Source organism: Lolium perenne, chromosome 7, assembly GCF_019359855.2.
Source record: "Lolium perenne isolate Kyuss_39 chromosome 7, Kyuss_2.0, whole genome shotgun sequence".
In the NCBI taxonomy this organism is placed as follows: Eukaryota; Viridiplantae; Streptophyta; class Magnoliopsida; order Poales; family Poaceae; genus Lolium; species Lolium perenne.
Window position 1 is genome coordinate 249,994,506 of NC_067250.2, and position 13,094 is coordinate 250,007,599.

Sequence of the window (13,094 nt, forward strand, 5' to 3'; positions counted from 1 at the left end):
TTTAAAAAAATGTTTGCTGTAGTCGTAGGATTTATAGTTGCAGTTTGTAAATCTTTAATGTCTATTGCCTGAATATAGTGGTCTAGGTGCGCGCCAGCAGCAACTGCCCCTACCTAACGCGGGAGCCAGCTCCGGTATGGAGATTCTGCTCCAGCTAGGCGGCAGGGAGATGGTGTGAGCTGGCGGCCTGAGCTGACGATAGGGAGATGATGCAAGGGATGGGTGGTCTCCTTTGCCCGATTCTGCTCCGGTGAGGCGGTTAGGAGATGGTGCGCATTGGGGAGGGAGCCGGCAGGTGGGAGATGGTGCGCGCCGGTGGCCGGAGCCTGCGGGTGGGAGATGGTGCGCGCCGATGGCTGGAGCCGGCGGGTGGGAGATGCCGTGCGTTGGCCGTCGGAGCCGGCGGGTGGGAGATGGTGTGCGTTTGCCACCGAAGCCGGCGGGTGCGAGATGATGCGCGCAGGTGGCCGGAGTCGGCGGATGGGAGATAGTGCGCGCGGGCGGCCGGAGCCGGCAGCAGGGAGATTGTGCGTGCATGGAGATCGTGCGTGCCTGCGTCCGCCGCGGGCAGCATTGAATTATTTGTAGTAAATAATGCTCTATTTTCGAATTTTGCATGTATATATCCTTCCGTTCCCTTCCATTCCCTTCTTTTTTAATCCAAAAAAATAGCAATATTGCTTTTCCCTGGTGGGAGAGGGTTCCCTCCTGCGCACGGAAATTTTTCGGAACTCTCTGTCCACTTCTTGGCCATGGTTTTCATTTTATTACTATGGTGTATATATGGATTATTTATTCGTTTTGAAGCAAAGTATGTAAATAAGAAGTGCCATTTCACAAATGTTGTTCTTTATATACAATTAAAGTTAGCTAACAACTTCACAACATATCGGAAGGATTTGCCGGTGGTTTCACTGTCAAAAAATGATGAAGAAAACCGAATTCGCTGACATGGCTAGGCTAGGTATGCGTTCAAATTGCACAATATTGTTTAGGTGTTTTCTGGAGATAAATCCGTCGCAACGTACGGGCAAATTTCCTAGTGTAGTAGTAGTAGTACAATTTTGGAGATCCGGCAATTTTGATCAACAATAAACAGAGGGTCTACAACATCAGCCGCAACATATCTTTGCTTTTGTGGAAATTTCTGTTCAACTCAACAACAAACTGTTTCTCTTGATCAAAGCTGCCAAACACTTCAAGCAATTAGTACTTTGCTGCGGATTTCGGCTGCTCTAGAACTAGAAGCCAGTAGCCCCTAACGGTTGTCATGTAGAGGAGTAGTATGTCGTTCGTAAGGTTGGCCTTGGGAGGAGGAGCAGGAACGAATACAAACCTGGACGACGGAAGAAAAGGAGTGTTAACGGGGACATAGGATAATCATTTGGGACGTGTATATAATGTTATTTAATTAAATGTAAACATATAACGCCTGCAATATTTATATATGATTATAATGTGATCCACTAATAATAATCAAAGGGTCTAGGAGATCAACGGCCAGAGGTACAAATGTCTAGCCAATTCTCTATTTTTCTGTTCATTATTATTTTTATATATCTCCACTACTATTAAAAGAGAGAGAGCGGCAGATCCAGATAATCTTGACCATCTAATCACTCAAATGATCGGTTTAGATTAGCTCTAAAACATTGTTAGACGCCAACAACCCCGCACATCGCATTGCCCCGCGACCATCAACCCCGCACAGGCTGCCTCCCCGCACGATCCAGTACTCTGCCGGTTCCCCCCACCCACCCACCCCCACCCCAACCATCATGTGCGCAACGCGAGGACGCCGCCGCCAACTGCACAAACTGCTGCTGTCCCGCCCGCCTCAGCGCCCTGCCGGACTCGAGGGCGCCGCCGTCGCATTGCCTGGCGCGAGGGCGCCGCGAGCGAGACACCGCTCTCTTCACCTGCCGGTCCCCAGCGCAAGGACGCCGCCGACGCACTGCCCGGCCTGAGGACGCCGCGAGCGAGACGCCGCAGTCTGCACCTGCCGGTCTCCCGCGCAGGGAAGCCACCGGCGCACTGCCTGTCGTGCGGACACCTGCACCGACCGTCCGTGTGCACTGGCCCGTCCCTGCACCCAGCTCGACGGCCTGCTGCTCTATGGGTGCTAAAGAACAGGGTGGTCAATCACTATTTATTGGACATTGGAATAGCCCTGCACGCCGACTGGTGCTGAAGCCTATTTGGGCGGCGCGCTACCGCGTCAGTGGGAGTGTGCAGAGAGAACTGCAGCCGCTTGAAGATGAGAGAGCCGTTGGTATGTTCCTTTTCTTTCAGCTACTCAATAGCGTTTGTTCTATTCGTTCTACCAATTGCCTAGATTTCACTGAAAATTACGGTACTGGAAAAATCGAAAAGGAAAGGTCACAGGAGAAATCAGCTATAATACTTCGAAACATGCCGCCAGTTTGCTCATTCTGCTTAAATTCTTTGGTAGTATCGTAAATGGTAACTGGAAAATAACATAGATGCAAGATGATCCCTCTGTATCTTGTCCACCGCAGTGTTATTATTCAGAGTTTCCAAGCTAATTTGGGTAGCCGACTTTACTTGCTGCTGTAGATAGTTTGAGAACCGAGAGACCATAACCGTGAGAGACAGTTTTATTCAGCTGAGCTCTACCGTAAGCATGCCATCACACATACTTACAATAGCGATGGAAAGCAGCATGAAAACAGGAAACCGAAAAGCTATTTTTTTTTGTTACATCTGCCTACCCCAGATACACAACAGAATACACAGCATATAGCAGATATGAAGTTAGTTCGTAGGCCCGTGCGTGGAAATGCGCAGAAAACTAAACACTAGCTATGTGCATGTGAACCTAGAAGCTGATGAGCATATGGAGAATCAACCAGGTGAGTGTGCCCCGTTAGCATGAGATGATGTCTTATATGAAATTATATATTATACTTTTTATGCTCAATGTCATGTTCTCAATACGGGTATATGGTTTTTTCTCCCTTTTATATTTACCGATTGTAGTGTTTCGCCATGATTTTATATGAAACCTATCATTTGCTATTGTTGATCAGATTCGGAAATCTATCTTTGCTTGGTGACATTTTGAAAGGTACACTTCCAAACACTCACTCTTCCCTTTGCATTCTCTATTGTTGTTTATAAGTTATCAGTCATGGAAGACTACACATGACAAAGCGATACTGTATAATTAATTATGACTCGCCCACTTGTGTTTCGAAGCCCCTGTGAGACAATTTTTTAGTTCCAGGTGTTTCATACAATTATTGTTGTATCAGAATAATTATCTTTTCTCTATAAATAGGTAGTGAACTTGGTTCATTATAAGATTTCATGAAGCAGAAGTTTTAACGAGAGTATGCAAAGTAGCTAACTACCCACCATCTCCATCTGAAACCGTGCGTGTGAGCATCATATTTTGTATCAAATCATTTTTTTTCTCTGACTGGTTTTCAAGTTCTGGGTAGTATTCGTATTCAAGATCTCGTGGATTTTCCCGACACATGTGTGCTGATTATGCCCGTTCTTCATGGGGATTTCTAGGCTAGCCTCAAGGAGTGTCTTGACTTGCTGAATTTTATGGTACTTTGCTGAAACTGTACAAAGCTTGTAATAGTAGGTGATTGTGAAGTGTAGACGCTGGAAGCAGTTGATGCACAAAACTTGTAAGATTAGATGATTATGGTGTTTTCTAGGCGATTATCAATAAATTATATAACATCAATGACAAGGCTGTGTTTTCTTCCATGTATAATTGACTTACCTGCAGGTTTATTTTGGACACTTTCCAATATTCTCTTGACAACTTTTTTTACAACCAATGAAGAAATGTAAAAAACTGGTTACAAATTTGTTGCAAGCAACTTATCTGGTGGTGCACCTAGGATGCATTTTATAAAGTTATTAAACCAAAAGTGATTGAGGAGAGCTTTCCAAGGTATATACGACATTGATTATGTATCTTATTTACCCTGCTCGCTTACTGATGATTCAATGGAATCGTTTTGACAGAAGTAGAGTACACTTTTTTAGAACCTTTCAATGTTGTTTCCAGGAGTATCTCAATTCAAGGGCGCCACCACCCTGCCTGACGCAGGAAGCCGTCGCCTTGCACCTGTCGTCCGTCCACAAGTCCACTGCACCCGCCCGTCCCCTGCACCTCATCTTTGCACAAGTTAATTTGCTTCAAGTGCATAGTTTATTGACAGTGTCTTGTTGTCTTTTCGGAACGAGTAAGGCAGTGCACTTTTTTTTTGAAGAATGGCTTGCTAACATAATGCTTGTGGCAAGGTGAGTTTACTCCAGTGAATTGGAATCCAATATCTTGGTGGTAGCTGATTTACGACTATCGGATCGATGTATTCACTGCAGCACAATGCATATATAACTGTAGTCCCATATCAACCAGGGGCAAGCAGTTGGAATATGATCTGTTGGATTAAGCTATTTAATTTACGTTGGAAGTACATTCAGATTTTTCCATTAATGCACTTTGGATGTGTGTCATTCATATTCTTGCTTTTCTGACCAGTTCATGTAAAAAAAATGACCTATGTTGTTAATTTCGTTACTTTAGTTGCCATGTAATAGAATTAGTTTATGCTAAAATATAAACGGCGATGTGAAGAATGGAATGCTTAATTGTCATATTACCTCTCATATACACAAAAACATCATCTTATGCACTTATTTGCTTTCGTGGCAACTTAAATTACATGCTAAAATACTTTCAGTATGATCACATTTCTAACTCTGTATATTTCCTTGCGCAGGCAAACTTTGATATGATATATTTGCTGTTTACTATTTTGTAACATACTTTAAGTTATTTGTAAACATGATGAAACTTTTTAAAAAAATATTTAACTAAATTATGTGCATTTATCCTTTTTAGCATAATTATATGCATTAGTTGACACGTGCATTGCACGTGCACTATTACTAGTGGTTATAAAGATCCAACCTGTAATATATTTAAATACTGGCTGCGTCAATTAATTTGGACAGGAGGAATAGTACAATTTTGAAGATCCGGCAGTTATGATCAACAATAAAGAAGGGTCTAACAACAACAGCGGCAAGATGTTTTGCTTCCATGAAATTTTTATTCGACTTCTCTAGTTTACTATCATATTATGGTGGTGCACATGGGTGCAAGTGATATCGTTTTAAGAAAAAAAAATCAAAAATCATATTTTTGAGTTTTCAAAAATTCTGGATAAGATCCACATATAGTCAATGATGTATCCCACAAACATGCAAAATATCAATTTCAAACACTTTATATTCTAAGCTACACAAAAATAACAAAAACATAGATCCAAGTAGTACATTTTCAAATCTCCAAAATATATCAGATTTTATCATTTTTTCTAGCATAAAATAAAAAATAATTCCGGGTTAAAATTTCATGATTGTGAGATGTATCACGATCTCCAGCATTAATTTCACATTTTTTGATAACTTGTAAAGGTTCCTTTTAATTTTAAAATAGCGGGAGCACTGGAGCTCGGAAGCCAAAATCACGTTTCGCATATTACTCCATCCATACCGGTTTACAGGGGTATTACGTATTTCGAGATAAAAACTTTAACTACTAATTTAGTTAATATAATATAAGATATATATATCATAAAAATTATACTACTTGAAACTTCTTTTGAATATGTATCCAATGGTATAATTTTTGTGGTATTTTGTTGATCAAATTTATAGTCCAACTTTCTCCTCGAAATGTGTAATACCCCTATAAACCGGTACGGAGGTAGAATACAACAGTAATTAACAAGTTTCATGTAAACTACTACAGAGACCACCACGCCCATCCCATGTACAACGGGGTTTATATTGTACATATATTCATCCTTCTCATGCCTCACTAGCACGATTCCCTTTTAAATCACCCTAATCCGTACGTAAGTTTGTGTGATTTGGCAACTTACCTCTCGATTACGATTCAGGGCCGCGTAGTCGATAGAAGTTGGGTGATTTGACGGAGGACTAGTCTCGCGATCTGCGGAAATTAAGAGAACGCAGTGCGTTAAGCACATCGATGAGGGTTAAGCAATTTCAGTACGTTTCCAGTGTTTTGACTACTCGAGTAAAAACAGTAGAATAGGGATAACGCGTTGGTCGCCATATTAGACCAGGTCTAACCAGACCCCGTAAAAGGGGCAAACCCGTATAATAACCGCCGATTTGAGGGTTTCGGCTTTACCCGGTCGTCTAGCACGCCCCGCAAAAACAGCTCCCGCATCGTTTTTTGCTGTTTTCGAGTACGGGGCGGGTCGTCGCCCCCTACTTGTGCGGGGTGGGAGCGGGGATGGTGGGCGAAACCAGTATCGCCCACTCCACTGCGCGCGAAGCATTTAGCTGAAGCCAACCGCCGCCGCCGCCGCCGCCGCCCGATCTCCTCCCCCGCGCCCTTCCCGGCCGGATCCGGCTGCCATGGACTGTCCGCAAGAGCCGCCTACCGCCGGCGGTACACCTCCTTCGGGCGCGGTGGTTGATGTCCACCTCGGAGGTCCGCCGACCGCCGGCGTCGTGTCGGCCATGATCGCCTCCACCATCCCGTCGAAGAGGAAGAGGATCCCGAAGCAATTTTTCGAAGCACCTGCGGCGGCCGCCGATTCAGCGGGCGAAGCGCCGCCGGCTGCCAAGAAGGCGGGCCGGGTGAAGACCAAGGCGGCCGGGCCGAGGGGCGTCGCGCCGGCCAAGGTGCGGACAAAGGCAATCAGCCGCATCGGCCTCGCGCCTCCACCGCCCTCCAAGGTCACGACCCCTCCTCCGTCCGTTCCGGCCGTTGAGCCGCCCGCGCCGCCTGCACCGCCGCCACCCACCGTCGACGTAGACAAGGTGTTCGATGTTGAGTCCACAACATCCTACTTGGACATGCTCAACGAATCCGCGGTCAATTTGGACGCCGGTTTCGGTGCATTCGATGGGGAGTGCAACGTTGAAGACTTTGATGACGAGGAGGAGGATGAGGGTGACGAGGAGGTGGTTGAGGTTGATCCGGCTGCCGCCGGTTCTTCGTCGACGCCGAAGCCACGCACGGCGAACTACAGCGAGATCGAAGACGCCATCTTGGTCCGTGCTTGGAGCAAGGTGGGGATGGATGCGTGCACCGGAGTGGACCAAGGCGGCAAGCGCTATTGGCAGCGCATTGAGGATCTGTACCACCAGCTGAAGCCTCGCATGAAGAGCATGGCGGACAGATCCTACCGCTCCCTTGAAGGCCGATGGAACATCATCAAGCCAGCTTGTTCTCGTTGGAGTGCTGCCATGGATCAAGTGGCCGACAACCCTCCTAGTGGTTGCGTGCCGGAGGACTATGTAAGTTTTCCTTGTGTTGATGATGTGGAAACATCACAAGCTATCCATATTATGTGTTGATGCTATGGAAACATCTCCTCATACTATTGTTGTGCAGCCCAAGTATGCTCAAGCACGGTACAAGGACATGGCCGGCTCGAAGAACAAGGAATTTCAATTTCACCATTGCTTTTCCATCCTTAACATCTTCCTAAGTGGAAGTTGCGGGACAACGAGCCAAAGTGCAAGAAGGAGGCACTTCTCACCATGGATGATGAAGCAGAGGACATGAGTGGGAGAAACACCGGCAAGCCAGAGGGCAACAAGAAGGCCAAGGAGAGGGTCAAGGTAGAACTTGAAGCAGCTAGCGTCCGGGAGAAGTTGGATCAACTCATTAAGTCCAAGGAGGCATTGACGATGAAGACGTTGGAGACCAAGCTCCTCATCACCGACAAGAAGAATGAGGTGAAGCTTGCCAAGGTGCAAGCAAGGAGGGAAGATGCCAAGTTCAAGGCCGAGCTTGACATGAAGATGATCGCAGCCAAAGAAGCCAAGGCCATGAAGGAGCTCTTGGCCGAGGAGAGGGAAATCATGATGATGCGCACCGACGGCATGGACGAGGATCAGCTGGCCTGGTGGAACGAGACCAAGGCGGACATCATTGCGAGGAAGAAGGCTGCGCGTCAAGCTTGTGCTCAAGGTGAGTCTCCGGCGAGCGGTGGCGCCGGTGGCGATGGATCCATTGATGGTTGATCACATTTGGGAACTTCCGTGGCTTGAACATTGCCTATGATCGCGTTGTGATGTTTTAAAACTATGAATTATGCATCACATATTTTGGATGTGCTATGTTTGATGTGAAATTGTTGTGCAAATTGCTGTCTAAAACCCTGTTTTGAGAGGCAGGAAACTCGGACGAGCTAGCAGAACCCGTATCCCCACCCCGACTCGCGTTTTACGGGGCGAAAAAATACGGGGCCTGTTAGACATGCTCTTAGAACTCTACTATGTATATATGATACTCACGAGCTCCCGAGCTTCCTTGCGAGGTTGCTTGCTGAGCCACCGCCGCAGGCAGGAAGGCCAGGGCAGCGCCGACCAGAAGAAACAGAAGAAGAGCGGCGCCAAGAGGAACGGCCGGAGTCGGATGACGGAAGTAGCGCCACCCACGCGACATCTGTTCCAGACTCCTGATATGATGTCTGTGCTTCGTGGCTTGGAGTCTTGGACGCTTGGTGCAATCCAGGGATTTCAGGCTCTAATGGGGATACAACCTCAAACGAACGCCAGGCCTCCGGGGTAATATAGGCGTGGACACTGTGCCATTCACGCGGGCAGAGACCGGCCAATACCGGCCACTTGATGTGTGTAGGCAGAGGAGAATCCACTATAAAATGTGCCTTCGCTGCTACTGGAGGAGATCACAACTCAGGCCACAACAGGCTAGCACCACCAGGCCTAGTTGCGTGGTAGCACAAAGATGCCTACTGCAAGCGCTCTCAGCTGCTCCCTCCTCACGGCCACCATCGTCTACTCTTTCTTGACGCTCTTTGCCCCAACTTGTTCAATAGCTACTACTGCCACATTCGTTGATGAACCCAACAAAGACTTGGAGGCCCTCCTCTGCCTCAAGCGCCACCTCTCCAACAATCCCAAAACACTCGCCTCTTGGAACGATACCCTCCAGTTTTGCAGCTGGCCCGGCGTCACCTGCGGCAAGAAGCACGCATCTCGTGTCACGGGACTTGACCTTGAATCGCTAGGCCTGGATGGACAAATACCACCCTGCATCGGCAATCTCACTTTCCTCACAACGATCCACCTCCGGGATAATCTGCTGACCGGCGGGATCCCATCTGAGGTAGGCCATCTGCGTCGCCTTGTCAAACTAAGCCTTCAGTCCAACAACCTTACGGGTGCAATACCCAGCTCTTTGTCTGCCTGCTCAAGTCTTGGGTCCATTGATCTTGGGAGCAACTCCCTCAACGGGGAAATACCCACGGGTTTGGCCAACTGTTTAAATGTCACAAATATCTTCCTAGATAGGAACGAGCTTCATGGAAGCATTCCATACGGGTTCGGCATGCTTCCTAAGCTTTCAGTTCTGTTTCTTGCTAGCAACAACTTGACGGGCAGTATTCCTTATTCAATTGGAAGCAGCTCATCACTCAACTATGTCGTCCTGACAAACAACAGCCTAACTGGAGGTATCCCACCTCCTCTAGCAAACAGTTCATCACTTCTAGTGCTAGACTTGGAAAGAAATGACATCACTGGAGAGATACCTCCAGCTCTCCTTAACAGCCTCACTCTTACAACCATAAATCTTGCACGAAACAATTTTTGGGGGTCTATTCCACCTTTCTCACAATTTTCACCACTGGAGACTCTCTACCTATCCAATAACAATCTCTCAGGCAGCATACCTTCCTCTGTAGGAAACTCTTCTTCCCTTCAGTCACTTTTGCTTGCAGCGAATCACATCCAAGAAAGCATTCCATTGACCTTAAGTAGAATTCCCAACTTACAATTACTCGACCTGACCGACAACAACTTATCCGGTCCCGTTCCCGCCTCTCTCTACAATATATCTACCCTCACATACCTTGGAATGGGAACCAACAGCCTAGTAGGGGAGATTCCAGCAAATTTTGGCAATACCCTCCCAAACATCCAAAGTTTCTTTGTTCACGGAAACAAATTTCATGGTCGCATTCCCGCATCAATGGCCAATGCTACAGATCTTAAGAAAATTTCTCTCCATGATAACGCATTCAGTGGCATTATTCCTTAACCACACTAGATATAGGCAAGAACCAGCTCGAAGCTGGAGACTAGACTTTCCTCTCCTCGCTCGTTAATTGCACAAAGCTAGTGAACTTACAAGTAGATGCAAATAACCTGCAGGGAATCCTGCCAAATTCTATTGGCCATCTTCCAAAAAGCTTACAACATTTGATGTTGAGAGAAAACAAAATATCTGGCACCATACCACACGAGATAGGGAACCTCGTAAACCTCACAGATCTTCGCATGGAGCAAAATCTGCTTACTGGAAACCTTCCTGAGTCACTTGGAAATCTTTCAAACTTGATTGTTTTAAGCTTATCCAGAAACAAACTTTCTGGGCGAGTTCCACTTTCCATTGGTAACATCCGTCAATTAAATGAGCTCTACTTGCAAGAAAATCATTTTGGTGGTCCCATTCCTTGAACTTTAGCACACTGCCAAAACTTAGACATTCTAAACCTCTCATGTAACTCCTTTGAAAGTACAATACCAACGGAACTGTTTACTCTGTCCACACTCTCTGAAGTTCTTGACCTCTCTTACAACAAACTCTCTGGAGCAATACCAATGGAAATTGGTCGGTTAATCAACCTTTCCCCCCTCAATCTTTCCAACAACCAGCTGGAGAAATTCCTTCAACACTAGGTGAGTGCCTCCATTTCGAAGGAAACCTACTTGATGGGTGGATCCCTCAATCTTTCACTGAATTGAGAGGCATAAGTGACATGGATCTTTCTCGAAACAACTTATCTGGTCAGATTCCAGATTTCTTCGAGGCCTTCAGCTCCATGTCACTTCTCAATTTGTCATTCAACAACCTGGAGGGACCTGTACCAACTGGTGGGGTCTTCCAAAATGCAAGCAAGGTGTTCGTCCAAGGGAACAAAGAGTTGTGTGCCGTTTCGTCACCATTGAAACTGCCACGTTGCCGCACAACTGCATCTGAACACAAGCACACCTCCAACATACTGAAGATAGTGGGATTTTCTTCTCTTTCTTTGGTCCTATTATCATGTATTGGATTCATTTTTCTGAAGAAGAGAAACAAGGTCAAACAAGAAACACTTCCATCCATCAAGGGGTTCAAGAAGATAGCATATGCTGATATAGTGAAAGCAACAAATTGTTTCTCTTTAGCCAACTTGGTTGGCTCAGGAAACTACGGGTCCGTGTACAAAGGTAGAATTGGGTCTGAAGAACATGCAGTTGCTATCAAAGTTTTCAAACTTGATCAACTTGGAGCAACAAAGAGCTTCCTTGCTGAGTGTGAGGCCTTGAGGAACACTCGTCATCATAATCTTGTAAGGGTGATCACTGTGTGCTCAACAATTGATCGTGCAGGACATGATTTCAAAGCTCTAGTGCTTGAATATATGGTCAATGACAACCTGAAAAGTTGGCTCCATCCAGCACCGCACGAGCATCCTCTGAGAAGGCCATTGAGCTTAGGTTCAAGAATAGTAAGAGCATCTCTAGCAGAGCCCATAAAAAGGCGAACCGAAAAACACGAGTTCAGTGCACCGAACTCGTGTTTACGGGCGGCAGGCCGCAGAACAGAGCCCGTATCGAAAACTGAAAAACAGAATATTCTGTTTTTCAATTTCGGTTTACGCTCTCTGTTTTACGCCTCCAGGTTCCGAACCCGTAAAAGGCAGGGTTTTTCATAGAATTCATATGCAACACATACAACAATCTATCATAATTAATCAAATAATCATCCAAATTATTACAACACATAAATAATTGTCTGAACCAAATTATTACAACAGTTTTGGGAAAATTGAACAAATGTAAAATGTTTCAACCAAATTACAACAACTTCGGGAAAATTGGACAAATGCACAAATGTCTCAACAATGATACATGTGACAAACAAATGAATGGAATGGTAGGATCTGAAAGACTTGCAGAATAGTAGCGCTTATATTCATTGATTGTAACAGTACAGAGAGGTTACATATATATAGCGATACAAGGCGGTAGCTGCTGTTCCTAGCTACAAGGAAGGAGAGGAGTGCCGCACGATCCATGCGCTGCATGGATATAGACTAAGACTAGGTGCAGATAAGGCAAAGACTAGGTCTAGTCTAACATCCCCCGCAGTGTCGACGGTAGCTTGTCGAACGGTGAGACTGGAACGGAAGTCACGGAAGGGTCCAGAGGGTAAGCCTTTTGTGAAGATATCTGCAAACTGAGAGCTTGTGGGAATGTGAAGAACACGAATTTCACCAAGCTGAACCTTGTCTCGGACAAAATGAATGTCCACTTCAATGTGCTTTGTGCGTCGGTGCTGAACGGGATTGGCGGACAAGTAGACTGCAGAAACATTATCACAGTAGACCACAGTGGACTTGTTGATGGGCCGGTGGAGTTCCTGCAAAATCTGACGGATCCAACACGTCTCGGCAACAACATGAGCAACAACACGGTACTCTGCTTCAGCACTTGACCTGGACACGGTTAGTTGGCGTTTGGCAGACCAGGAAATAAGATTGTCACCTAGATAGACACAGAAACCAGTAGTAGAGCGACGTGTATCGGGACAGCCGGCCCAATCGGCGTCAGAGTAGGCTATGAGAGAGGAGGGAGGAGAAGGAACGATGTGAGTGCCTAGATCGAGGGTTCCTTTGATATAGCGAATTATGCGTTTGACAAGGTTGAGATGAGTGGTGCGAGGAGCATGCATAAATAGACAGGCTTGATGAACAGCGTAAGCAATTTCGGGGCGAGTTAGAGTTAAATATTGCAAAGCGCCTGTGAGACTACGGTAAGAAGTAGGGTTATCTAAAAGATCACCGTCGTTGATGGATAGTTTGGAAGAAGTGTCGATAGGCGTGGAGACAGGATTGCAATCAGTCATACCGGCGCGCTGGACGAGATCAAGAGCATATTGTTTTTGAGAGAGATGTAGACCGGAGGAAGAGCGGGTGACAGATATTCCTAAGAAATGGCTAAGGGGTCCGAGGTTGGTCATGGAAAACTCAGAACTCAGA

General features: G+C 46.1%; 2 protein-coding genes and 1 long non-coding RNA gene across 3 annotated transcripts; 2 read left to right on the forward strand and 1 right to left on the reverse strand.

Moving 5' to 3' along the window:
* Positions 1 to 911: 911 nt before the first annotated feature.
* On the reverse strand, positions 912 to 8,572 carry LOC139833726 (uncharacterized). The gene is made up of 3 exons (XR_011749350.1): positions 8,338 to 8,572; positions 5,940 to 6,010; positions 912 to 1,336 (listed from the first exon to the last, which is right to left on the reverse strand). It is a non-coding gene; the product is annotated as an uncharacterized lncRNA (long non-coding RNA).
* A 176-nt stretch (positions 8,573 to 8,748) lies between these two features.
* Positions 8,749 to 11,506, forward strand: LOC127313288 (uncharacterized). Its single transcript, XM_051343831.2, has one exon. The coding sequence runs from the start codon at positions 8,792 to 8,794 to the stop codon at positions 10,103 to 10,105; it is 1,314 nt and encodes a 437-aa protein (XP_051199791.1). The 5' UTR covers positions 8,749 to 8,791; the 3' UTR covers positions 10,106 to 11,506.
* Positions 10,827 to 12,733, forward strand: LOC127313289 (probable LRR receptor-like serine/threonine-protein kinase At3g47570). The gene has a single exon (XM_051343832.2). The coding sequence runs from the start codon at positions 10,827 to 10,829 to the stop codon at positions 11,766 to 11,768; it is 942 nt and encodes a 313-aa protein (XP_051199792.1). The 3' UTR covers positions 11,769 to 12,733.
* Positions 12,734 to 13,094: the final 361 nt, after the last annotated feature.

Bases quoted from the DNA above. Each gene is read 5' to 3' on its own strand.
- LOC127313288 (XM_051343831.2), top strand. From the start codon at position 8,792: ATGCCTACTGCAAGCGCTCTCAGCTGCTCCCTCCTCACGGCCACCATC.
- LOC127313289 (XM_051343832.2), top strand. From the start codon at position 10,827: ATGGATCTTTCTCGAAACAACTTATCTGGTCAGATTCCAGATTTCTTC.